At 43.6% G+C, this 27000-nt stretch overlaps 1 protein-coding gene across 1 annotated transcript in view; it reads right to left on the reverse strand.

The window, feature by feature from the left end:
* SEMA3C (semaphorin 3C) overlaps positions 1-27000 on the reverse strand; it is a 273491-nt gene that overhangs the window by 46933 nt on the left and 199558 nt on the right. The window contains exons 10-12 of the mRNA XM_054989345.1: positions 25001-25070; positions 18504-18648; positions 626-848 (exon numbers count right to left, since the gene is read on the reverse strand). Of these exons, the coding sequence (XP_054845320.1) occupies positions 626-848; positions 18504-18648; positions 25001-25070 (438 nt within the window). The remainder of the gene's footprint in view (positions 1-625; positions 849-18503; positions 18649-25000; positions 25071-27000) is intronic.

Below are 27000 nucleotides of genomic sequence, written 5' to 3' on the forward strand. Positions count from 1 at the left end.
ATTTGTTATTTTTAAATTTTACATTGTATTGTTACAGATTTATTTTATTTTGTTAGTAGACGGGAAGGCAGATTTTGGAAAATATTTTGGAAAATGCACTTTTTAAATTAGAAAAATGGGGATGGCTTCAGAAAAAGACAGATTGATCCAACCAGCTTTTCCAGTGGAGAATATCATTCTTTTCCCCACCTGCTTCTGTTGAAGACTTTTATCACAGCTGAGTACCAGGAATTGGAGGAAAACAGACTGGAAAAAGGATATTTACAACTTTCTTCTTCTCCTTGTGCCAAACAGATTTTTTTGTAAGTGAAGTTTTTTTTTATTGTTCTTGACTATAGAGCTTGGAAAATGTGAGGCATTGCATAAGTGCAAGATGTTGTAATATTTTACTTCTGCTTTTTGGATGTCTAATGTTGCATGGTGTGTTAGCTGGCAATATACATGATTGTTATCTTAATTAATTTCCCCCTTCAGCTGAAATCAGAAGGTTACATAAACAGAACATGACAAAGGTTAGAAATGTGTACCAATTATTGGAAAACTCATCTCTTAATTTGTGTATGTATGTTGTTGGAAACTAGCTAACATATTTTACAAAACTCTAGTTGCAAGCTTTTTTTTTTACCTGTTCCAAGAAACAAGACATGGTATCTTCCATCAGCTGCATTAACACGATCGACAGCTATCTTTGTGTACTTGTAGTCTGTGCCTGTCCGAATGATTAATGGCCTCCTGTGGACTGGATATATGGGATTGAACATCAAGGGGTGGTTCCTAATGAAGGTGACCACATCATCTGGAAACTCCTTGGTTGTCCGTATGTTGGGTGTGAAGGCTCCTCCTGGACACTGCAAAAGAGGCATTGACAACTACAATTTAGCAACTGTTGGTAGGCATTAAGGTTATTTTAACTTCTAATCCATTATAATGCCCTCTAACGCACCACTCCCTCTGAGCTTTGAAACAACTGGGCAAATACAAATCAATAAGTAAGACATTGCAGGCTATGTTGAAGCCTACTTCTGAGGTTCTCAAACTTTCTGAATTTGGACCCAATTCTAAATTTACTGTAGTTTGGGGGATCCTACTTGCAAAGTAACTCCATGCTGCTTTCTCCTTCCTCAACATAAATTGCAAGAATCTTACATCAATTAATATTCATAAATATATAACAGTAGTGAGTAACAGGCAGTTTTCACGCAATAAGCAGAGGCAAACCCAAATTTGCCAGTGACCGTCCCAATAGCCTCCTCTCTCAGCTCATTCCCAGCCCCCACTTCTGGCCTTGCGACCAACGTGCCAGAATCACTACGCACTTCTGGGTCTCATTAGCATGCTTCATTCAAACAGAATTTCATAAAAATGTTGTTAAAGATACATTTGAATGGTGCCAATTGTAGGATGCTTTCTACTATAGCAACTTGACTACCCATAGAGTTTAACAGCAGGTTATGTGTCGTAGGAGGTGGGAGTAAACAACTAGCTACTAAATAACATCACCTTGATACAGCAAAGATATAAAGCTAACACAAATGAATACCTGGATTAGAGTTGTTAAGAGAAATTTTCTTAATTCCTCGGAAAAAGAAATTTCCTACCCCATATCAACCCTAAATTCTGGATATAGATTTGCATCATGATGCTCTTCCGATCCACAGTGTATTTGACAAATGTATAAGCTTCCCTACGTGTGATTACTAGAACATTCTCCATACAACAGATGATTATACAGTCCACTTGACTGCAACTGCAGATTGATGAAACAGACCCCAAACATCAGAAACCAAGCCTCAGAATACAGTATCAAATGAAGGGCATTGTGTGAGTGCAGTCCACGGCCTGCTGTATTATACCACACAATACAAAAGATAAGAGCATCAGGAGTATTTTTAGATTGGTTTCTGAATGTGTGGGTGTGTTTGTTTACCATAAATATTGTACAATTGACCACTGAGGAAGGGCTGAAATACATATGGTCTGTCTTTGTGTTGGTCATTGGACTGTATCATCCTCTGTGTACAGAGATCGTTGTAGCTATTTTTAACATATAAATGTAACCTGCTATTCAGGCCCTATGTTTTAAACTTGTTCTTAACTTGAACTTTGTGCACACCCATAATAAATACCTTTTTGGAAATTTTGTATTTTAGATGGTAACTTGATCCCTATATTTCCCCCTGCTTGTTTGGGTTGAGTCCATAGGGACTCTTCCCCCTACCTCCTTCTCTTCTTCGTTGCCTGCTAGTATGGTTGCCAGGCTCCAGGTAGTGGCTAGAGACCTCTTGGAATTAAAAGTCATATCCAGGCTAGAGAGAGAGGTTCCCTTGGAGAAAACGGCTGCTATGAAGAGTGGGCTCCGTGGCATTATCCCTTGCTGAGGTCCCTCCTCTCCACAAACCCTGCCTTCTCCAAGTTCTCCAGGAATTCCCCAACCTGGAATTGGCAACCCTATGCTGTAGAGGGCCAGTGCCCATCCAGGCTGGGCCCCTCATTCCCCAACACTGTTTAACCGGCTGGCAGGGGAAAAGTTAAGGGGTCTCCTTGGCATCACACCGACGTGCTTGTCACTTCCAGTGAAAAATCCAAAGTGACGTTGTGCATCAGCGTGACACTGAAAAGATAGTCCCCAATATCCCCCAGACCCTCCCAACACAAAGTGTGACAAAAAAGTTAGATCGGGGCCTACACATTTTAACTGAGACCTTCCTCCAGCCTAAAGATTTTAATTGTTTCTCTTCCAGTGAAACAGCCACAAGTTGGAAGAAGGCGGTGGGGGGGGGGGGAGCTCTGGTGAGTGGACTGTTATGATGCATGACGTGGCTTCTGAGCATGACAGTATTGTGTGCCAGGAAGCTTAAGCACCCACAAACTGTCACACATTTACTTACTGGTATGCAGGGCTTTTTTTCAGCAGGAATGCGGGGGAACGGAGTTCCGGAACCTCTTGAAAATGGTCACATGGCTGGTGGCCCCGCCCCCTGATCTCCAGACAGAGGGGAGATTAGATTGCCCTCCGCGCCACCGAGCGGCACAGAGGGCAATCTCAACTCCCCTCTGTCTGGAGATCAGGGGGCGGGGCCACCAGCCATGTGACCATTTTCTCCAAGAGCAACCCACTGAGTTCCACCACCTCTTTTCCCAGAAAAAAAGCCCTGCTGGTATGATTTGCCAAATGCACACCTTCATCCAAGTCAGCCACCCCAGAGACAGTAGCTTGGTGCAATCGTGCATATAATTACATCAAGATTTCTTTTAGCACTGTGTTATCAATGTGCTCATCTGTAATGGAAGTGTGAGACTGAGCACCTGCTCATACCGCCCTTGGCTCTCCTGGCTGCTTAAATATGCTGGGGGGGGGGCGGGGCTGGCAGACTGGGTCAGGAGACAGTAAATACCTCCCTGAGAGAGGGAGTGGTTGTCCCCACCTTGAAGCGGGCAGCAGAATAAACCTACTCTAGACCCAGAAGAACTGAATAACTGCTATCTCATCTCAAGCATACCATTCTTGAGCAAGTTGACTGAAGGTGGTGGCTGGCCAGCTCCAGGGATTCCTGAATGAAGCAGATTTTTCAGATTCATTTCAGTCTGGATTTATGCCGGATTATGGGAGTGAAACAGCCTTGCTCACCTTGATGAATGGCATGTGCTAGGAGACGGATAGGGTTGCCAGGTCCAGGTTGGGAAGTTCCTGGAGATTTGGGAGGTGGAGCTTGAAGTGGGTGGACTCTTCCCTCCAAAACAGCCATTTTCTCCAGGGGAACTGATCCCTATGGCCTAGAGATCTTTTGTAATTCTGGGAGCATTCCAGACAACACCTGGAAGATGGCAACGCTAGAGATGGATGGTGTGTGTGTGTGTGTGTGTGTGTTGTGTGTGTGTGTTAATTCTCCTGGGCCTCTCAACAGCTTTTGATACTATCAGTCATGGTTGCCTTTTGGGAATGGGGCTGCGTCTGCAATGGTCTGCAACGGTTCCAGTCTTACCTCAAGGGAAGGTTTTAGGGTACAGTGCTGGGGGACAGCTGCTCTGCTGCTTGGCCTCCAGCGTGTCCCAAAGTCCCATCTTGTTCCCTGTGCTTTTCAACATTTATGTAAAGCTACTGGGAATGGTCATTTGGAAAGCTGGTCTGAGTTGCCACTAATGTGCAGATGACACTGAGGTCTATTCATCGATTCCAGCACATCTTAAGGAGGCTGTAGAAACCATGAACAGGTGTCTTGAGGCAGATTTGGGATGGATGAGTGCTAGAAAGCTGAAACTTAATCCCAACAAAATGGAAGTACTACTAGTGGGGTGAACATCTGATCCAGGAAATGGGTTATCTCTTGTTCTAGAAGGCGTTGCACCCACCCCAAAGGAGCAGGTTTGTAGCTTGGGTGCTCCTGGACCTGCCCCTCCTGTTGGATAAGTAGGTGGAAGCAGTGGCCAGGGCTGCCTTTCAGCATCTTCGGCTGGTGTGCCAGATGCAGTCCTCCCTGGAGGGCGAGAGATCTTGCCCCTGTGGCGCATGTTTTAGTAACCTCTAGATTAGATTGCCATGATGCACTCAGCATGGGGCTGCCCTTGAAGACTGTCGAAAAGCTGCAGTTGGTGCAGAATCCTGCAGCCACAATGCTGACTGGAGTGAGTCATAGGGACCATATCACCCCAGTCTTGTTTCATCCACCCTGGTTCCAAATTTGTTTCTGGGTCCAATTCAAGGTGCTGGTACTGACATTTAAAGCCCTTATATGGCTTGGGGTCAGCATATCTTAAAGTTATAGATCCAGAGGGATTAGCCGTGTTACCCTGTAGTTGCAAAATAGTTTCTTCATCAGAAGAGAGCTGTGGTTCTCGAAAGCTTATGCTACAATAAAGTTGGTTAGTCTTAAAGGTGCTACGGGACACTTTTCTATTTTGTATACCTTAAGGGACATCCTCTTCCACATGAACCTACCCATCCACTCCAGTCATCTTCAAAAAGGGATGCCCCTCTCACCTGAGGCTAGATGGACGGCAACCTGAGGAAGGGCCATCTTGTTTGTGCCACCAAAACTTTGGAACTCTTTCCCCAGGGAGATTTGTCTGTCTCTATTGTTATCTCCCACCAGCAAGTTTTATTTGGCATACTCCTAATAACTATCATTGTCCTCTTCCTTGGTTATTAGTATTATGTGTGTTTATATGTTTTTATTAAATTATTGTACTCACACTTTATTTGAAATGTCTTTAAAGTTGAAATGTTTTAACATTTGATATTTGCCACCTTGGGGAGCCTATTTGGGTGGAAAGGTGACATGGAAATGTTTTCAATAAATAAAATAAATAAACAAAGCTCAAGGGGGAAAAGATGCAAATGAACTAAAGGAACTGAAAAAAATTACAGTAAATTGTTGATGCTCCAATTCTGGAATTAATTTTAGAAACACTGCATCCGAATCCATGCATCACTGGAATCCTGCACTTTCTGGAAAAGCTGCATACAAGACGAAACCCACTGATCTAAAAGGGAATTAAACTGAGGGAACAGCACGTTCTGTTTGGTTCTCCAGGCATGATTTCAACCCACAATGTCCCTGCCTGATAATTAACATGTGATGGCAACTAGAGATGGGCACAAACCAAAATACAAACCAAAGTTTGTCACAAACTGGATCAGTTTTTGGTTCGCGAATTGGCGGTTCTTTGTAGCTAATTTCTGACAAACCATGATGAACTGCTATGCTCTTTAGAGTGGTTTGTTTGATTCATTTTTAAGTTTATCACTACAGACAGCCTGGCGCTAATCAATCTGTTACCTAGGCAAACGGGGGGATGGGCTTTCGGCAGACCTTCTGCAGCACGGAAGAGACGTATGTACGAACCAAACAAACCGGTTCGCGTACCAGGCAGGTCTATGGCAATTCATAGTTTGTGAAACATGACGAACCACGAACCACAACAAGCTGCCATTTTCCGGGTTTGTGCCCATCTCTAATGGCAACACATCAGCAATGGAGGCTATTTCCAGCAGGGTAAGAGTAACAACACTTTGATGGAGTGATGCCAAATCCTGGGGTTGATGCATACTATGAGGGCAATTCTGCAACAATCTTTGATGTGCTGGTACAGCCAAGCACGTACAACCTGCAAAGAAAATACTCAGTTGATGCTTCTGTAGCTTATCAGATTGGGTCTTAAGCAGCGTTATGCTTTCATAAGGCCCATCAGAGAAACCTTATACTTCATTTGTGCTCTGTGACTTTTCTAGCATGAGATATTTGTACTCATTGTGTAACCACATGGAAGGCTACAATGTCCATGAAAGGCAATGTCAGAGTCAAACCAGACCAACACAGTTTGACATTTTGCCTGGACAACTGCCAACAAAAAAATCTATCCAATTGTCAACAGTTGTGGAAACTGAGGAAAGCCAAATATATATATATATCTTTTTCAGTGCAGCAGCTTGCCCTGTTCACCTTCTAGGGAAATATAAACATCAGTTCTCCACATCAGAAGCCCAAATCCTAGCCTCTGCTCTAAAGTACCTGGAGGCCACAGGTCCCTCTCCCAGATCTGCCCTGAAATCTCCTGGTATTTCCCAACTTGGAGTTAGCAACCCTACACTTTATAGACATCAGATCACCAGCTCTGCACTGCCTAATACTTAATCTTTACCATGGCACCAAAACGACTACCAGAAGGTGGGCAAAGTTTTCTATGCTGCCTAATACTTAATCTTTACTGCCTGTTTACTCAGGTTATCTCCTCCCCTTCAATGTAGCCTACCCCCATTCAGCTCCAGACACCACTACCTATGGCTATTTTTTTTTGTTCCTGCCCAAAAGATGGCCAATCATAGGGGCTGTACTACTCTTCTGGGAGAGTTTTCAGTTTCTTACCCCAAGTTAACCAGCAAAGTCCCATGGCAGACCGGGGTGGGTGGGTGGGAGTAGTGGCTCTCTAAGCTCTGAGGCAGAAGCTCTTTCCAACCCTACTACCTTTTTTCCTTTCTTTTTAGAGATGGTGGAGATTTAATTATGCAACAAAGCATGTGCTCCCCCACCAATCGATATTCCTTGGTGGGGAGGAGAGCAGTTGGACTGGAATATGGACGCAGAAGTGAGGGGATAGGACATTCCAACCCATCCGCTCTCTCAGCGTTGAACTCGGTTTCCTTCTCTCCCACCCCTGGAAGAAGTAGCTGGAGATCACTGTTAGTCAAGACCTGCCCAGTAGTATAGTAGTATAGCATATGCTATACTACTGCTATACTACTGGGAAGGTCTTGACAAACAGGCACCTGCAGTAAAAAACGGAAAATAGCTAGTACTGTTGAGAATGACTTCTGCTTTAGACATAGGGCAACCACTACAAATCTTAGTAGATGAAAGATGGAAAGGTAACTTCATACAAGAGCAGCCTATGCTCCACCTAGCACAGAAGTGGCTTTGCCAGCAAGAGTTGCCAGCTGCTGGTAGGGAAATACCTTGAGATTTTGGGGGTGGAGCCTGGGGAGGGTGGGGTTTGGGGAGGGGAGGGACCTCAGCTGGATACAATGCCACAAAGTCCACCTTCCAAGGCAGCCATTTTCTCAAGGGAAACTGAACTCTGTCACTTGGAGATCAGTTGTAATTCCAGGCAATCACCGGGCCCCTATTGCCAGCTCACTTTAAGCAGGTAGTTCTATTCCATCCATTTTATGTATTGAGACAAGAGCATCATGGTCCCATTTCAGCGCCTTTGGATACCCAGAATTGCCAACTTGGAACAACACAGGCAGAAACACATACTAATGTATTGCCGTGGTTAGTATATGGTTTGCTAGACAGAGAAAGGTAGTTTCTACATGTATCATGAAGGTGTTGTTGGCGATCAGAATTAATGGGCCTCAATGGGATCCATAGGCCATGAAAGGGAGCTGTTCACTCTTCCTTTGGGCTCTACCTTTTAAAATGTTACACACTAAAGATATTAACCACCTGTACCATACCATCCTCATAATGCTGACTCATGGAATATTCCTCTAGGCAAGAGAAATAAAGTCAGTTTCTAATGGATTTGGTTATATGCTGTGGCTCTAGATGATGATCTGCATAATGTCTAGATCACAAAATTTAAAGCACGGCCTCTGGGCTAGAGCGAACTGGTCAATTATGTCATTACTCCCCCCTCCCCCCTCCTATTACTTGTATTAGATTGCGGCAGAAATCTCTGCAGCAATTTGCTCTGTTTTGAAGCCAAAGCCTGTAGGCCTTGGCTGCTGCCAAGAAGTATATTACTTTATTTAATTCCATTTTAACTCTTTCTAAAAGAGCTGCCTTCAAAACGGTAAGAACTGGCTTGCTGGATCAGACCGAGGTCCATCTACCCCTTCATTTTGTTGCTTGCCGGCCACAGCCAGATGGATCCCTCTGGAAGGCTCCCAAACTCCATGCCTTCCGTTGAATAAAGTCTAGGCTTGCCAGTTTGGTGTAGTGGTTAGGAGCAGCAGGACTTTAATCTGGAGAGCTGGGTTTGATTCCCCACTCCTTCGCTTGAAGCCAGCTGGGTGATCGTGGGTCTGCCACAGCTCTTCCAGAGCTCTCTCAGCCCACCTACCTCACAGGGTGATTGTCATGGAGATAATAATAACACACTTTGTAAACCACTCTGAATGTGGCAGTAAGTTATCCTGAAGGGTGGCATATAAATCAAATGCTGTTGTTATTATAACTCATCTCCAGGCTTCAGAGACCAGTTACCCATGGAAGAAAGACTGCTTTGAGGGTAGACTGTATGGCATTATACCCTGCTGAGGTCTCTCCCCTCACAAAACCATGCCTCCCCCAGGCTCCATCCCCAAATTTCCAGAAATATCTCAACCTGGGCAGAATTCACACTTCCCTACCTTCCGCTTTTCATATACAATAATTGCACTGGATTCTATCCCGCAATGTCCCAGTCTGTGTTCACATCCCCTCTTTTACTGCGCCAGCATCGTGCTATACTCCGTTCACATCCCTGGGAGAATCGCGCGATATGGGGCAGGTTTAGATCCGCCGTTGCTGATGACATCACATAGCCTTTAAAAAAAAATTAATGCTAGATTTTCACTATATCGATTTTCTGCTCAATTACAATGCCTGTGATTGGTTAATGTTACCGCTCAACTATAATTACAGGATAGTGATTTTTCGCTATACTGATAATTTTAATTAAAAAAAAAAACCCGGAAAGAGTCAACCTTTGCAGGCACAGCCCACTTATCAGAAATTACCTGGGCTCTCCTTCGGCAGTGAAACATTATTTACTGTAAAAAAAATGGCAACCCACCCCCCCTTGATGCCTCCACAGACTTTTTACAATGCCACTTCCCAAACCGCTTGTGGGTGATCTTCATGAATGGGATTTCACAATAGCGCTAGGAATGCCCCCTTTAAAAAAAAAATAAACAGGAGGGGTGGGTGGGCATGCCTCGGACAGAGCTGGGACCATAAGAATTGCTTGGGAAAGAGGGACGATGTTCCGGAAAGGCAAGAAACAAGGAAGGGGGGTGGTTAAGAGGGGGCGGTCTCTTTGGGAACTGCTTCTATTTGTTCACATCCATAGTGAGGACTGCGCAGGAGAAGCATTTGAAAGCGGGACAACCTTGTCTGAGGCGCAGCGCAACAGATACGATAAGAGTGGTGGGATTGAGGTAAGAGTATGTGAACAGCCCTCTGAGAAGCGCATAAATGGCAGGAAAACAGTGGCAAACTTGAGCCATGTGGATTCGGCCCTGGAGTAGACAACCCTGCTAAAGGATTATTGCTAATTCAGCCACCTGTTAATTCTTGGTTAAGAGTCTAGCAAATCTAGTGTGTCCATCTAATGGAAAACCTAAGAACTGACCAGCATATTCAGAATAGGCAGAGCCTATCTGGGATTGCACCACTTCAAACAAACAAAAAGAAAGAGGAGGGATGCAATAGCAACAAAAGGCAAAAACTAAAAACAAAAGATGGAGATAAATATATATCTCCAAACACAATTCAAAAACCTATGGTACCTGCATATAAAATCCAAAAAGTAAACACTTCAACCAAAAAAGAAAACATTTCTAACATACACCAGACAAAAAATTCTATTAAGGTATACATACACAATAAATTAAATACACCATTAATTATGATAGATAAGTAAGACAAAACCAAACAAATTTCGACAATGCATCTTCGTCAGCGGCCAGAACTGAACATGCAGGTTCACAGAGATCAACCAACAAAACCAACACAGAATTATTGTGAAACCAAGTCTGACCTGCACATTAGTAGTAATAGTAAACCTCATATGCAGGGATTTTTTGTGTGTGTGCAATCACAATGAAAGGTACACTGGCAAGCAACAAAAAATCCTCAGACATCCTGAATAAAACACAGGCCTGGCTTCACACAACATATTCTTTCCAAAGTGAGGGATTGCATATTCGAATACTTCCCCATGTCAAAAAAATAACACCCACCCTGAATGTAGAATAAAAGTCAGACAGGGATAAGCCTGGACTTTGTACCATTTTAGTGACATGGTTGCTTTCTACCAGACGGTTGCTTTCTACCAGGCGGTTGCTTTCTAACCTTCAGTATGAAACAGTATCTCAGAACTATGTGCCTTATCTCAATGCCACCCCCAGACAATTATTGTTGTCCAGTACTAATGTGGAACTCCTGAGCTAATAATGGTAAATATACATTTATGACATGGAATACAAGCACTTATTTCGAGATGCCAAGGATTTAAAAGGGAATGCTAAAACCTTCTATTATGTCTGAAATGGACCTTTCGGCTAGTTAAGAAACATGAAGTCAAATAATACAGGAATTCATCTCAACTTGAACTGAATAGTATCCAATTTTTGTTCAGTTTTCCCTGGGCATACCCACATGCTTTTGTTAGAGATGAAAGCCATATTGTACTTCAACGGAGAATTCAATCTCCAGAGCTGAACAAATACTGTAATGTTTTATACTCTTCCAAGCATGACCCCTGCCTTAGGATCTGATCACAGGGAAAAAAAAAGATTTCTTAACTTTCAGGCAACTGTCAAGCTAAGAGCCAAAGTACATATTAAAATGTCATGTGGCACAAGCTTGCTGGACTGTACCACTTTAAAATACTGGGGGGGGGAGGGGCTGTTTTATGTTGGAAAACTTCTCCAACATGGAACATTTCCCCTGTACAAGTGAGCTCTCCACATCAGTGAGAAAGGCTTTAGCTTAGCATTCTCCCAGAGAAGCAAGGTTTTTCTTATGTGCATAGTTTTTTAATGTGATGGATCAGATTCCAACATGGAATCCTCCATCTACAGGCTGACTGGAGAGGTCCATGAAGGGCTCAACTATATGGTATTTCTGAAGGTATACCTTGGTTCTTTGACAAATTCTGAGCCCCAAGCCAATGGTTGTGGCCCCACAGATACCAGTCAGCGACCCTTGTCACTAAAGGTAAAGGTAGTCCTCTGTGCAAGCACCGAGTCATTACTGACCCATGGGGGGGGGTCAAGTATGCCAGTATACGTGCCATGATTGTATTTTGCATTTTATAACGGTCAATGCTGTTTTGTACTGTTTGCCAGAATTATATGATGTAACTGTGGGTGATCGTCTGAGAGTGTCTTAACTTCTGATATTAATTGCAGGAGAGCCAGTGGGCCCCTCCATTATCTGTTGAAAAATATGTACTTTCACTTTTCTAGTATGTGTCCTTGGAGAGGGCTGCTAGCAGCAAACATTGTAACTTTCCCAGAGACAGACTGCCTTTGTACTTCATGTAGTCTAAACTACTTGGTTCCCATGCAACCTCTTTGGGGTTTCGTGCCAGAATGTCAACAGACCCAGGAGGGCGGGAAGTTTTCCTATAATAGCCAGACGTTTGTTTGAATTGTCAGTTCTGCCAATTTCTGCACCTTTAGGTGAACACCTATACTGTATGGATCTCAGTAAAGCTACTTCAACTAAAACACCTATGTGTTAACTGTGGAGGGCTTGAGGGACCTGACTGCCAGGGATTGACAGGGGGATGTCACATTGCGACATTTTCTTGGTAGACATTTTACAGGGTGGTTTGCCATTGCCTTCCCCAGTCATCTACACTTTACCCCCAGAAAACTGGGTACTCATTTTACTGACCTCGGAAGGATGGAAGGCTGAGTCAACTTTGAGCTGGCTATTTGAACCCGGCTTCTGCCAGGATCGAACTCAGGTCATGAGCAGAGCTTGGTCTGCAGTATTGCAGCTTACCACTCTGCGCCATGGGGCTCTTGCCTCCCCACTAACAGTGCACAAAATAAAAGAAACAAGCCAGAAGCACCTAGAATTCACTGTTTTGTTTCATTAAAGTGGCTTCTGGAACAGTGAACTCAATATGGGACAAGAAGCTGTAATGAGTCCCCCTCAGTGAAAGGTTTGTGTGTTTCGTTTCAGTTCTTACTGCTCAGTGGCAGTGCAGGCAGACACTGGCATCTTGTTTTCCTTAATGGCAAGACTACCATCCAGTCAATTTCCAAAGGAGAGGATGAGCTCTTAGCATTATACCAATTAACTCAGTTGGGGTGAAGAGGAATATGTGCATGAATGCATTTTTTGTTTGGAGCTCCCTGGGCAATGACATTGTCGCCCTGCCAATCAGTTCACCGAAAGAAGAGGAATACCGACCCCCCCTTCCCACCTATCGGCTTTAAAAATGTTCCTTCACTTTAACTCCATTGGAGGGGATGGGGGAAGGTGCATCTTTTGTAGGTTGCAATGTTACCCTGTCAATCATTTTCCTGTCAATCGGAACTTGGGGAAGCCCTGCCACTGACTAACTCCTTCCCACTTACTAACTTTGGAAACGATCCTGTAATTTAACCCTGTGGAGAGAAGGTGCATCTTGTGTTTTTTTCCAGTCTACCCAGTCTATCCCAAAGCTTTATCTCCCTACCAATTGGGTCCTAGGAGCATTACCTCTCCCTGCCTATCAGCTTCAGAATACAGGGATATGTAAAAGTTGGATTTTTATTTAATGCCAATGCAGACCTTTCTCCTTCCCTGCTGAACTCCTTGGCAAGACAAGAGGAGGCCATTAATATTATCAATAAGAATCACATTAAGCAAGACTGCTTGAAGCAGTTCGTAATACCCATGAACCGGAGGCCTCTTTTAGGAAGAAACAAGACATTTTCCAGAAGACCTTTGAATAGGATCATCTGTGGATTTTTTTTTGCAGGGAAAATGCAGCAGTGTGTGTTGGGGGGGGGGAGGGGGGTGCTAATTCAGATGATGGTCACAGAATCAGAGGGGGGGAGGGGATTTTACTCAAACACTGTTTTTTCCTCATACAAACTGCTCCCTCATATGATACCTACATGTTTCTCCCCATGGAGCAACTAGCAGCTCTGAGGAAGCTAGTTGGCACTGGGCCAACAGCCCAGGGTGGAAGGATTAAATTCTTCCTTCTTAATGCCTCAGATCAGATTTGAATGCCACCAACCAAGTGCTTTTAACATTAAAAATATACACAGAAGATCACAAGGTTCCCAGATCAGGCCTACTTAACTTTTACCTCAGATGGGCATGGGGCTGAGAGACCCATGATTTGCTCAAAATTACCTAGTATGTTTGTGGCTAGCACCTTTAAGTCTAACCAACTTTATTGTCGCATAAGCTTTTGTGAACCACAGCCCTCTTCATCAGATGCATCTGCCGAAAAGAGCTGTGGTTCTCAAAAACTCATGCTACAATAAAGTTGGTTAGTCTTAAAGGTGCTACTGGACTCTTTACTATTTAGTTTGAGATAGCTAATTTGAGGGAGAATGGCCAGTTTAAGGTCACCAAAGAAGCTTCAGGTAATGGGGCCTGAAACTCAGGTCTTCCAGGTCGTAGTCTGGTACTCTGACAGTTCGAGTCTAACTGTTAAATGATGCAAGATCTCTAAGAACTGTCTCTAAGATCTCTAAGAACACCACCAACTTTCTTAGCCATGGCACTACGCCAGCTCTTTCCAAGTCAGTAGGTTCCAGGTGGGTAACTGGTGCTTTGTAGATATGAAGAAAATAAAAAAATATTTTTTCCCTGCTCACTACATTATTGCTCTTTTTTTTTTGCCTTATAGAAGTGGGCCACAGGAATCCTGCCTACCTCTTTCCTAAAGGATTCAAAGGCCAGATGTGGGAGAGCCACGTTCCTGATGTTTTTACGCATGTTGAGTCATCTCAGTCCTAAACACTTGAAAGAATGTAACGAATAGTAGTACGGATCTTACTACCAAGTAAATATGCATGGGAGTGCAAAAATCTGCTTCTGGCCTTGAGCTATATTCTTTCTACTAACTTGTGAATAGACTTCTGGGACTGTTCTTCTGATTTTCTGGGTTTGGTCACTGCAGCATGAGGCCAAGCCCTAAGCACATTAAACTTCCCTGATAAACAAATCATTTAATTTCTGTATCACCAAAAAGCCCTGTGAAGTGATTAACTTATGGAATGCAAACTCAATAAGTCATCCCAGGGAAACGATCATTACCTTCCATCTGTCACAACAGCACACTTTTTCATCTTCACATGCAGCTGAATGAGAACACTTGATGCTAAATGGAATTAGATTTCACCCCTGCCTCACATTGCTCATATTTGAAAACTTCCGATGAAGAAACCAGATCTGACCAAGCTAATCAAATTATTTTAATCTGTCATGCCATTAGCAGCCATTATGGTTTAGTTACAGTTTTATCAGTAGAGCTCTCTTCGTTAATCAGCTGGGTAACTGATCTTTGCTAACAAGGGCAGCAGCCGTTTCTCTGTCTCAAAACACTGAATGGTTATTGTAGGTTCCCAAGGGAGTGGAGAAAGGAAGACAGGATACTGCAAAAGAAATTGCCCATGACCTTAGGAGAGCACCACAATGTCATTCATTTACTGCTTAAGCAAAATAGCAAAGAGACCAGTAGCACTTTTTAAGACTAACCAACTTTATCGTAGCATAAGCTTTCGAGAACCACAGCTCTCTTCATCAGATGCAGCTGTGGTTCTCGAAAGCTTATGCTACAATAAAGTTGGTTAGTCTTAAAGATGCTACAGGACTCTTTACTATTTTGCAACTACAGACTAATACGACAAACTCCTCTGGATCTATGCTTAAGCAAAGTGAGCGTTTGCTTCTCTGATGCTGTGAAACTTCTGCCTGAAAGTATTGAGTCAGAACACTGGCCTGTAAAGCACTACACAGTGTCTGCTCCAACTGTCAGGGGACACCTCAACTGTAGTTATTTCAAGATTTATATCCCATTTTTCCCACACTAGGGAGCCCAGGAGGTACCATCTTCTTAACTGCTGAGAACACCCATTCAGCGGCCTCCATCATAGCTTCTTACATTTTGTTATTGGACAGTCATTTGTTTTGGTGCCTACTATTTGTTCTCAAAGGCCCACCAGTTCAACAATGAGAACAACTGAAGCCAGTGTGGTGTAGTTGTTAGAGTGTCAGACTAGGAGCTGAGAGACCCAGGTTCGAATTCCCACTCTGCCATGGAAGCTCACTGGATAACCTTGGGGTAGTCCCACACTTTCAACCTAATCTACCTTACAGGGTTGTTGTAAGGATAAAATGAAGGAGAAGAGAACGATGTAAACCATTTTGGGTTCCAACTGGGAATAAAGGCAGGGTGTAAATGAAGCATTTTTAAAAAATTAAATGCTAGGGACCCCTGCACTCATGGATATGCAGTTTTTTTAAAAAAATAAATAAATAAATCTGGGCATTCAAACTCCCATCAACAAAATGAGATCATGCAGTCCAGCAACGGATCTGTCATAAATATCTGCCGCATCCTTTCCTCAGCCCTGAAACATGCTTAACTAGGCTCTTCTGAAAGAGAAAGGGGTTTTGCAGCTGCCACTGATCGTTTTCCACCAGTCAAATATTCCACCAAGTCAGCAACTTTCTTCTCAGTATTTTAGCTTAAATTCATCTTGCCCAGCAGCTTCAGCCGAAGCATCTCTTGTTTTAACACTCAGGAAGAAGAAGTGAAATGGTTTACCTTCATTTTTATGGCTGCCTTTTAAGTGTAATCTTCTCGCTAGGCTAAACATGTCATGGATCCTTCAGTCTTTCCTCATATTTCAAAACCATTCCCTGCTCCCTTTTATCATCTCTGTTGCCTCTTAATCTCGGCCAATTTGTCCACTTGCTTCCTGAATGCTGGCTAGCAAAGTCAGAGGGGATTCTCCAGTACCAGGTCTAAACAACGATGAGTGATGCAAACCAGCAGGCTACTAACATAAAGCCAGGCCCTTGCAGCTTAACAGGAGCTTCTAATTATTTCATGACTCATTAAGAGAATACAAGGCTGCTCCATCCCTAATGCTGCAGGAAAACACAGGTGTGCACTTTTAGAATAAATGCCTATTTTTATTCTAAAATAAATATTATTTATTTTAGAATAAATGCCTATTAGCTTTCCTACACCCCTCACACCTAATCAAACTGCATTGTACCTTTATATTCTGATGCCCTCACTTGTACCACCCCACCCACATTTGGCTGTGTTATAAAGGCTGGGGGTTTTCCATTCCTGCTGTGTCTGAAGAAGGGAGCTCTGACTCTTGAAAGGCCATACCCTAAGGTGCCTCTGGACTCAAGTCTTGCTATTGAATTATTCATTTTTCTTTCATTTCCATGGGAAACACGTTTATGTGTGTAACTTTTTCATTGGATATGCAATTTGGGTGGAAGTTGGAGGGTTTTTTGAACCCCTTGCCCAATGGATCCACCCTCCCAAATGTCACACAGATTGAAGAAAGGTGTCAGTCCCTGGCAGGTAGATCCCTCAAGCCCATCTGTAGTGAGCACACGTTGGATCCATGAGAAGTAGCTTTATTAGAATCCATACAGTTCAGGTCTGCACTCCATCATGGAGTTTGACAGAAGTGGCAATTCAAATTAGGCAGTCTCTGTTATACTTCAATTTCCCGCGCTTCAAACAACAGTTAGAATTTTGGCACACAAGCTTACACAGGTTCTGTGAGAATCAACTGAGTTATGACTATGAATCAGATAGACAACGACTTATTCCCAGCATCTGGGGAGAGTAGCTGAAACTGGCATTTAGACACTTCAAGGCTGCAGCTAGCCGAGACTCGCATATTTCTCTAAGATAAGAGAGAGGTCCATGCTTAGGTCCTCAGTAACATCTGCACTAAAGTTATGCAGGAAGAGAGAGAGAGTGTATATTAATACTCATTAACACAGTAGCATGGCTTTAGCATAATGGCAGTAGTAGTAAACAACAAATGTCAGCAACACAGTCATGGCATGTATGTAGACAGACAGACATGACAAAAGGGTCCCCGTTGCCCGGATGTTGGGCAACCCTTGAATATGGCACTCACGGCCGGCGGCAATAGCTGCTTTGGCTAGGGGCCGCAGTTTGCCTCCCTGAAGGAGAAGGTCGCAGTGGCACCTTCCCAGCCATCCAGGAACACTGCAAGGGTGGAGCAGGAGGTCTTACAAGGCTGCTCTGCCCCTCAGAGTCTCATTCACGCCTTATGCTCGATCCACTCGCCTCCCTCTATGTCAATGCAGGTTTAGCCAGTTGCTGTGCATTGGGGCCAGGTAGGAGTTTTTTCTCCTTTCCCCACAACTGGCAACAGGGTGAGGAGTTTTTCGCCTACCTTGCACTGTTTGTATGTAGAGGTAATTGGCTTAAGGTGGGTCTGTTAGGAACTGCTTTTCACAGGTTAGAAGTTGGGGGAAATCAGTGGGCCGGTGAGCCCCCTTGGCGTATTCCCATTGGTGGGGAATTGTGGTCTGTCAGGAGTGGCTGGCTGCTTTACAGCCCAGTTGTGAGGACAGACTGGCTGGTGGGAAACCCCTGGATAAGCCAGTCTTCCCTCAGCTTTAAGGGTGTGTGTGTGTCTGATTTTTCATTCCAAAAGGGGTGGGGAGGGCAAATCAGTTAGGTTACCAGAGTGAGCACAGAGATCTGCACTGTTCAGACGGGGATGTTATTTGGTGGAAAACATGCATGAGGGAAATCTCTTAACATGTATATGAATGGAAAAAAGACACACACATACAGAGACAACCTCATGTGTACTCATTCAGCATGAAGCACACCAGAAATCAGTCTTTGTGAGCGCTGCAAATAATTACAGCAACACACCACGTACAGTCACATGATCTAAAACTGTCAGATATGAATTTTGAAGTCAACAAAAAATAATATTGCCTGTATACTAAGTACTTTCAAAAAGGCACCTTGTGGGTGCCAATTGGTTGAATAATTTTTGGAATCTTTTCATAAACAGAGGAAGTTGACCCTTACTGTATATACTATTCTTACCTGCTCTGCATCCTCCATATAGGGCAGGAGATATATTATTTTCAGACAGGCCAACACAAACTAAAGCCATAGGATGCAATCCACTTCAAAGAGCACTACTGTGCTGAGTTTGCACACAATACCTTTGTGGTAAATTGTGCTTACAGATGATAGATGAAACAAAGCAAGCTGGAGTCTGGACCAAAAGAACCATCACTGGTACTTACTGTTCCAGGTCGTGGGTAAGGAATTCTTCCCTGATAGGGGATCAGCTGGTGATTTGGGCCTTCCTTATGTGCAAATGGCCCATTAAATACTCTCTGGATGTCTGACAAGTGGTACGCACACACTGCTGAACCTTTAAACACAGAACTAGAGAAGAAATGAAAAAAAAAGTTGGTTCACAATCTCTTCCTGCCATATTTTCTATATTTTGCAGATTATCCTAGGTCATTGAAAATATTAACACAACCAGGTCTTTCATCCCATCTAGTGCTTTAATTCTGCACTTTGCATCAGAACGCCACCATGTGTAGAGACAGTAAAGCACTATACCAGTTTGGTGTGAGCCTTCTGATCGCACTTTCTTGCTGTGCATGCTATAACCAAGTCTGCGATCAATTAATCTGCCTATTCCCAATAGTCCTGCCCATCCTCCAAGACCTTTCCCAGAGGTTCTCCAGGTGCCTCTGCCAGCATAATGGAGATGGGTGGTTAATTGGTTATTTGGGACAGGGCCTTTCAGTGTGGTGCCACAACTGTGGAACAGCCTCCTCTGGGAAGTTGCCTACAATCATTATTATTATCATTTCAGTGTCAGGTGAAGAACCCCTTTGACCACCAAAAAAGGCTATGCTGGGGCTTATGGGACCTGCATATTAAAAAGCCATGTGGGGCAGGGGCTTCAGGAATGACAGAATTTGGGTGAGATGAGAAAGATACAATCAAATGCTTTGAACACTGTAAAACATGGCCCATTCTAGCAGAACCAGGTGTGAGATGAGGGCTGCTCCAAAGAAGGGCAAAGGTGGTTAAATGCCCACTCGGAAAAACTGCCTTGTCTACACTTCCCTTCCATCCCACCCCCTGACGTCTGGTAGACTGCAATTCTCAGCCATGCTGGTTGGTTGGCTGCTGGTTGGAACGAAAAATGCAAAAGTTATTAAGTACGTTATAAACAAGTTTGTTAAGAAACAACTTGGTGCATTCTGCTTCAGTTACACTCAGTCCAGATGGCTTCTCCAGACACAACCAGGATAAAGAAGGAAGGTATGAACAAAATCTTTTGGCAGAAAACCTGCTTTGAGAACAGCATTCAAATAACACCTGCTTGGCTGCTCTCTTTGAACCTTAGGATCTCATTTTTACAATAAGGGACTGGAGTGACTGGATTTTGCAAGACTGCTGGGTCAGTTACTGGACCCCTGTTTTGATTTTGCTTCTACCTTGTGCAAAACAAACCATGACCCTTTAAGTTCTGTACAGGGGCCAGTTCTCTGGCCAAGCAACTCCTTTGGTGGCACAACAAGCCGTGTGCTGCTAATGCTTAGCTGGCTCCCAGCTAAGCATTAGCATTTGGCTGGCTCCCAGCTATCAGCAAAAGCAAGTTGATATGAGTCAGTCAGTACTGAGTACCAGTAAGAAAATGGCTGAAGTGGCATCTCCCATCTTCTGCCTTGAAGCCCGCAACAGAAACAACACTGGTAAGAAATGTAAGTTATTTTCACTTCCATATGGAAGTGACTGGTGTTGCCTCCTGGGATTGCAGAACTTGACTTGGGCCAAACCAGTGGCAGTGCAGGGCCAGGAGGTGCAGTGCAGGGCCAGGAGGTACTGCTTGATGAGCCCAAAAAACTTGACCCAGACCTATATTTTTATTACCAGTTTCTGTTTCCTTGTATCCAATTTCCCCCACTAAATATATGCCTTTTTGCAACCGTATTTGCCCACCGATAAATCAGTTTAATTCATTACACTGCTATTCCATATATGATGTACATTATTTATATTCATAAATTGCATAACAATTCATAAAAGAAACCAATAATTTTTAAGATGACCAATGAACCAAAACCATTCTCAAAGACAACATATGGCCTTAATGACAAAAGGAATAATTTGTCATTGGGAGCGTGTGAGTCAAAGAATGTAAAGCATTAATACATTTAAGACCAAAAGTGCTGAACTGGATCTGATCAGCCCAGCCAAGCTACAATACTAATGTTACATTGGGTAAACTGAGAAAGACGGCACATGGCCACCGGTAGGAATATAGTCATGGATGAGAATGGGGCCATGAGGAACTTGCTTTGCTTTGCTTTCTCTTGTTTTTTTCCCCCATTCTCATAAAAATGGTATTTTCGTGAAATTGTGAGAAAAAAGGAACAGAAAACATTCCAAGTATGGGAACTGTCCTGTATTTTGTTTATAATAAACTCACTTTGAAGTGAACAGGCATTTGGCAAAAACTGAAACTGTAAAATCAGTAAGAGAGAGAGAGAGAGAAAAAGAAAGACTGAAACATTTTATTGTTGTAAATTATGGTTACAACTTACAGCACAGGGAAAGCTCAGAGGAATCTAGAAGAGAAAGTAGCTAGTGATTTTTAGGTCTCTTCACTGCCGATTGAAAACTCATTTCACAATTATTTGCCATCTCCAGACAGATGAGCCTGGCGTGTTGGGGGTGGAAGGGGAAAACTGCCCCAGGCTTACACAGCCAAACAACACCCCAACAGATCAGTTCATATTTCCCTTCACACATCTAAAGAACTGAGCTGTGACTCACAAAAGCTCATATTGAAATAAATGTTGTTAGCCTTTAAGGTGCTACTGGACTCTTGTTTAATTTTGCTATGACAGACTAACATGACTAGACCATTACAATTATATTTCCTGAGGTAACGGAACAAACTAGGGCCGTTTCCACACTACTCACCTTCATCCAGAATGCTGTGGAACATCGCGAAAAAAATGTGGAAGATAGCATCTTCTCGCGTGAGTTTTTTGCAATGTCGGGCAAAACTCACACGAGAAGACGCTATTTTCCGTGTTTTTTTCACGACTTCCCACAGCGTTCCGGATGAAGGTGAGTAGTGTGGAAACGGCCAAGGTTGTGCCCATTTGACCTTTCATTTTTGACCTTCAGGGCAATGGTTTTCAGAGAGCCTGTTTTCCTAAGTAGTGAATCAGCATTCATGGTTATTTATGAATTTATCGTCACTAAGCACTACAAATTAAACACTAGAAAACACTTTTAATGTCAATAGTCCATGCACTTAAACATGTAGTGAGAGAAAGAGAAGGGTTCCTGAGCCTATGTTTTGTCCTGGACCCATGTGACCTCTCTGGGACTTTTTCCTGAGGAACCCCTGAGAAAATTTGTGAGAGGGAAACCAGCACAGAATGCGACCCTCACCATACTGCATTTCTCATCACTCTGCGGGAAGATATAGTAAAATATGGATATTTGCTTCAAAATACAGGAGGTGCTTATCACCATTACATTTAATTTTTTTTAACCAGGCTCTATGTTCTGGATCAAAACAATCCACACAGAAGAGTTGGAGACAGAAGGGACATTTTTCTGTTAAACTGAGGAAAGCCCATCGTTTGTCAAAAAATCTGAAATCTAAACTATAAATACACCAGGGATTTTAAAAATTCAAATAATAAAAGCAACATCTGTAGCAATAACAACAACTGTGCAGATATACCACTCTTCTAGACACATTAGTGCCCCACTCTGAGCAGTGAACAAAGCCAGTGTTATTATTATCCCCACAATACAGCTGGGGAGCTGGGGCTGGCAGGAATAGTTTATAGAATTCATGGCAGTAGTGGCATCCAAACCAGCAGAGTGCTGATTTGCATCCCAACCTCTTAACTACTATGAATACTCAGAGATTGTCAGGCAGGCTGTCTTGCCTGCCTGCCATACCTGTGAATGTATTTCTACTGGGGGGATGGGTAGTAGGGTAGCTTTCCTCCTTCACTGTATCTTGGCTATGCTTTGCTTGGGCCAAGTGGTGTTATCAGTACAGCTGGAGCAGCTTGGGAACTTCAGCTCTGCATCTCTTTCAGGACTTTCACACCAACTTCAATTGACTTTTGTTTGAACTGGGGGGAGGGGACTGGATGTATAACATATCAGAGAAGACTTGGCTTGGGCATTCCAGGCAATTACTCTGTACTCGTCCACTACTAGGGAGCATTATGTAATAAAGACCTTTAACTCATACAACCAGTTTGATGAAGTGGAGAGTCTGAGAGAATCCCCTAGCCAGGCCTGACAGAGATGACATCACTTCCTGAACTGACATTGTTGTGACAGCCACAGGTGTGCTCCTGTGCTTCGCTGAGGCCAATTTGGGCCTGAAATGGGCCAGAATTAGCCACACGCAAAGCACAGGAGCTTGCCCATGACCAGTGCAATGATGTCATTCTTGGCAGTGATGTCATCGTGCTTGTGCTGGAGGCATAGGCGCAAGGAGGAGCACACCAGAGGCACAAGGAAAGTGCCAGGTCCTCCCCACTCCCGCCAGGAGGGTAGAGGGACCTGGCAATTCCAACTGTAGCACATGCATCCATTTTGAGTAGATTTCATCCTTTCTATATGTATATGCAGGGCTTTTTTCAGGGGGAACACGGGGGAACGGAGTTCCGGAACCTCTTGAGATGGTCACATGGCTGGTGGCCCCGCCCCCTGATCTCCAGACAGAGGGGAGTTGAGATTAAACTCCCCTCAATCTAAACTGCCTGGAGATCAGGGGGCGGGGCCACCGGCCATGTGACCATTTTCTCTGAGAGCAACCCACTGAGTTCCACCACCTCTTTTCCCAGAAAAAAAGCCCTGCACACAACAGAAACACAGAGAGCTAACTGTGTATATGTACGTGTGTGTGTGTGTGTGTGTGTGTGTGTATATGGATCGTTCAACCTTGTCTCCAAATCTACTTCATGTTTTTGTTTTTTCAAATAATTCTGGCTATGAATCTGTTTAAAAAAGATGCATTAATAACTTCAGACAATGTGCCTTTTGTCGAAATTATTATTGTTTAGCCTATAAAAGCTATTCATTTCAATAACACTCTTAAGAAAACAGGTTTTAATTAAAATTAATGATTCTTTTATGTTGAAACATGTTTCTTTCATTTGGAACGTTTAGAGGTGAAAGAAATATAGATATTGTTGCCAAATTAAATCCATTAAGGCTTTTAGGTTTAATTATGTTCACTTCGACTGTTTTTAAAAAGGGGGAATCCACATGGGCTTGTGCCAAAAGAAACCAAGGCCAGCGTGACGCTTGCGTAGAGCGCGGAAAATGCCTCCAGGGTTGGAGCCGATTCTGCTCTCATTTTGTTGCCACCTTATATATGTTCCTCAACTGAATTTCCATTGCAGGAACATTAAATGAATTAGCTGAATCAATCACAGTATAATCTGCTAAATCCTGCACTTAAAATTGTCAACAATGTATCAAATCAGGTCTTCAAATGCTATTTTCCAAGTGACAAACAAGAAAAATTAAAACGTTCATTAATTTGATGACAAATAGAAATGCATTCTGCTCATTTACTTCCAGGGCTTTTTTCCTGGGAAAAGAGGTGGCAGAACTCAGTGGGTTGCCCTCGTAGAAAATGGTCACATGGCTGGTGGCCCCGCCCCCTGATCTCCAGACAGAGGGGAGTTGAGATTGCCCTCCGTGCCGCTGAGCAGAATTTTCCATTGACCATTTTCCATTGACCATTTTCAAAAGGTTCTGGAACTCCATTCCACCATGTTCCAGCTGAAAAAAAGCCCTGTTTACTTCTATTGTGCACATTGTCATGTATGCCAGCATACCTGCCTTGATTGTATTCTGCATGTTGTACTGGTCAATGCTGTTTGCTAGAATTATATGCTGTATTCTGTGTCTGAGATCTCAGATCATCTGCGAGTGTCTTAACTACTAATATTAATCACAGAAGAGCCAGGGGCCCCTCCATTATGTGTTGAAAATATGTACTTTCACTTCTTCCAGCAAGTGTCCTTGAGGAGAGCTGCTAACAGCAAACACTGTAACTTTCCCAGAGACTGGGATATTTTCCTTTGTACTTCATGTAGTCTAAACTAATCTATTCCCATGTAAGCTCCGTGGGGTTTTGCGCCAGAATGTCAATGGACCCTGGATGGAGGGAAGTTTCCCTATAATTGTTTGAATTGTCACTTTTGCCAATTGCCACCTTTGGGTGAACACCTGAACTGTATGGATCTCAATAAAGCTACTTCAACCTGTGTGTTAACTGTGGAGGGCTTGAGGGACCTAACTGCCAGGGACTGACACATACTGTGGAAATGCAAATTGACAGCAGTGTTCCATTACTGAGAACGCACACCAGGCTCAATGACAATAAAGTTATTATGGCACTAAAATTCTTTCCAGTTTGATTTTCCTGATGACAATAAAGGCTTCTGCTATATAATTTCCAAGTCTAAACAATAAGGTCAGTTAGAAATTTAAAATGTACACCGTCTATTATATCCGCATGAGATTTTAGAGGCAGCCGTAAGCACAAGAGCCCCACTGCAGCCTCTGGACAACTATACAAACACCTGCTTAATAAAAAATACCCTTAGTGACAAAGACTTTCAAAAATACATATCCACAAACCCACGTTAATGGGTGTCATTTCCCCAAAGCAGTTCTTGTGCCCATGTAAAATTCAAACTTGAGCAGTTCTTACCTGGATGTTGTGAAAATACCATAGACTAGTGTTGTTCTAGGATTATCTGTTTCTAGCAGGAACACGTCCTCTGTGGAAAAGAAATCACACAGCTGCTCTGTCTGTGCACCACTTCATGATTTCCAGTGTTCAAACTGATGCTCTGCCCTTGATCCCACTCAAAACTGATTTTGTCTCTAAATCAGCAGAGAGCCCTATTCTAAATTACAACATGCTTCTCAAAATCAGCAACAACAGATTTTTTTTCCCAATATCAGGATTAAACAGTTAAGTGTCAAATGGTGAGCCCAACACTCTGAGAGAGATTTTCACCTCTGTGGCAGCCATTGTTACAAGTAAGTTTCCAAGTGGGGAAAAGAGTGGCCCCCATGGGCCACTTCAAGAGGTAAAGATGGGGACAGAACTCTATGGTTGTGATCAGAATTGGGTCCATGTCCCAGTCCATGACAGATTTTTGCACTTGATCATATTTGCTTCCTAGGACATCTCCTCCCCTATCCCACCCCAGTATATTATATTTGAGGATCCCAAAATGGTTAAGGGAGGAAAAGACTTAAGTCCTGTCATTTAATTCCAATTCTTATAACTGCTATTGTTCATCTTCATACACAGCTTATGCTTAAAACTGCAGTGTCTATACTACACAAAAGCTGGTAAGCTTTTCCCTACCAGATAATGACTGATAGATCTGGAAAATTGCTCCCTCCCACCATCCTCCGCAATTGGTCAGTGATATATGCTACTCACTGGTGATGGTGGAGAGTGCCCTCAAGTCATAGCTGACTTATGGAGACCCCTGGTGGGGTTTGCAAGGCAAGAGACTAACAGAAGTGGTTTGCCATTGCCTGCCTCTGCAACCCTCGTCTTTGCTGGAGGTCTCCCTTCCAATTACTGATCAAAGCCGACCCTGCTTAGCTTCTGAGATCTGAGGCTCACCTAGACTATCCAGGTCAGGGCATGCAGCTCACTACTCCATCTAAATAGAGACACAGCCTCCAAGTATGAGCTTGTTTGTTGATTCTGCTGCCAGTGTGCTACCAAGCTACACAAATTTTGATGTGTTAAATTCCTGGCCTCTGGAATGGAGTGGAACATTTTCAGGAGACATTTTTGAAAAGGCTTTGACTAAAGCATCTCTCTCACCTTAGGAGGTAGCTCTGCCCTCCCCTTGCCCCAGGAGCAGCTGAAGCCCCAGAGGCCTTGGCTCAACAGCCACTATGGGACCCAAGAGCTCCAGAGGAACCCCAGCCTTGCCAAAGTGCCTGCCTCCATAACGGAGTGGGGTGCCTTTTATTGCTACCTGCCTCTTACAGAGAGGAGGGACTTGAGCATACAGTCCTCATGCAGGTGGTGTGGTGGTTAGGATATTGGATTAGGATGTGGGAATCCTGGGTTTGAATTCCTAGTCTGCCATGGAAACTTGCTGAGTGACGTTGGGCCAATCACAAACTCTCAACCTAACCTACCTCACAAGGTTCGGCGGGGAGAGGCAGTGTATAAATGAAATAAAGAAATTAAATAAAGCCTCTCAGCCTACAGCTTTTGCTGAAACAGCAACTTGAGCTACAGAATAGCTTATATCCAGCCTCTTGTCCCCAAGCTGTAGAGGCCTGGCCTGGCTGGGCCATCCCACAGACTTCAAGCCAACCAAAGGACTATATAAGAGATGAAAATTATGTCCCCTGCACCCGGCTGATCTCAGAGGGAGAGCTCCTCAGGTGAAAACTGGGAGAAATCAAAGGCCATGCTGAGGGGAGATCAGGAGGCTTAGGTGGGCACGTGAAACCCCTGGACCCAGAAGGCTGGGATCCTGAGGCTTGTTGAAGAACCTACCCATGAAGGCTTAGCTCCAGACACTGCTGTCAACAAGCCAGAATCCATGACAGCCAATCCCCAGCTTGGTGGGGCTGGAGCCTGGACGACTACCATTCCCCTGGATTCTCCCCTTACCTGACGAGAGTGACAGAGATGGCAGGACCCTGAGGAGGCACTTCAGTGAT

The sequence above is a fragment of the Eublepharis macularius genome, chromosome 9 (genome assembly GCF_028583425.1).
Source record: "Eublepharis macularius isolate TG4126 chromosome 9, MPM_Emac_v1.0, whole genome shotgun sequence".
Taxonomy (NCBI): Eukaryota; Metazoa; Chordata; class Lepidosauria; order Squamata; family Eublepharidae; genus Eublepharis; species Eublepharis macularius.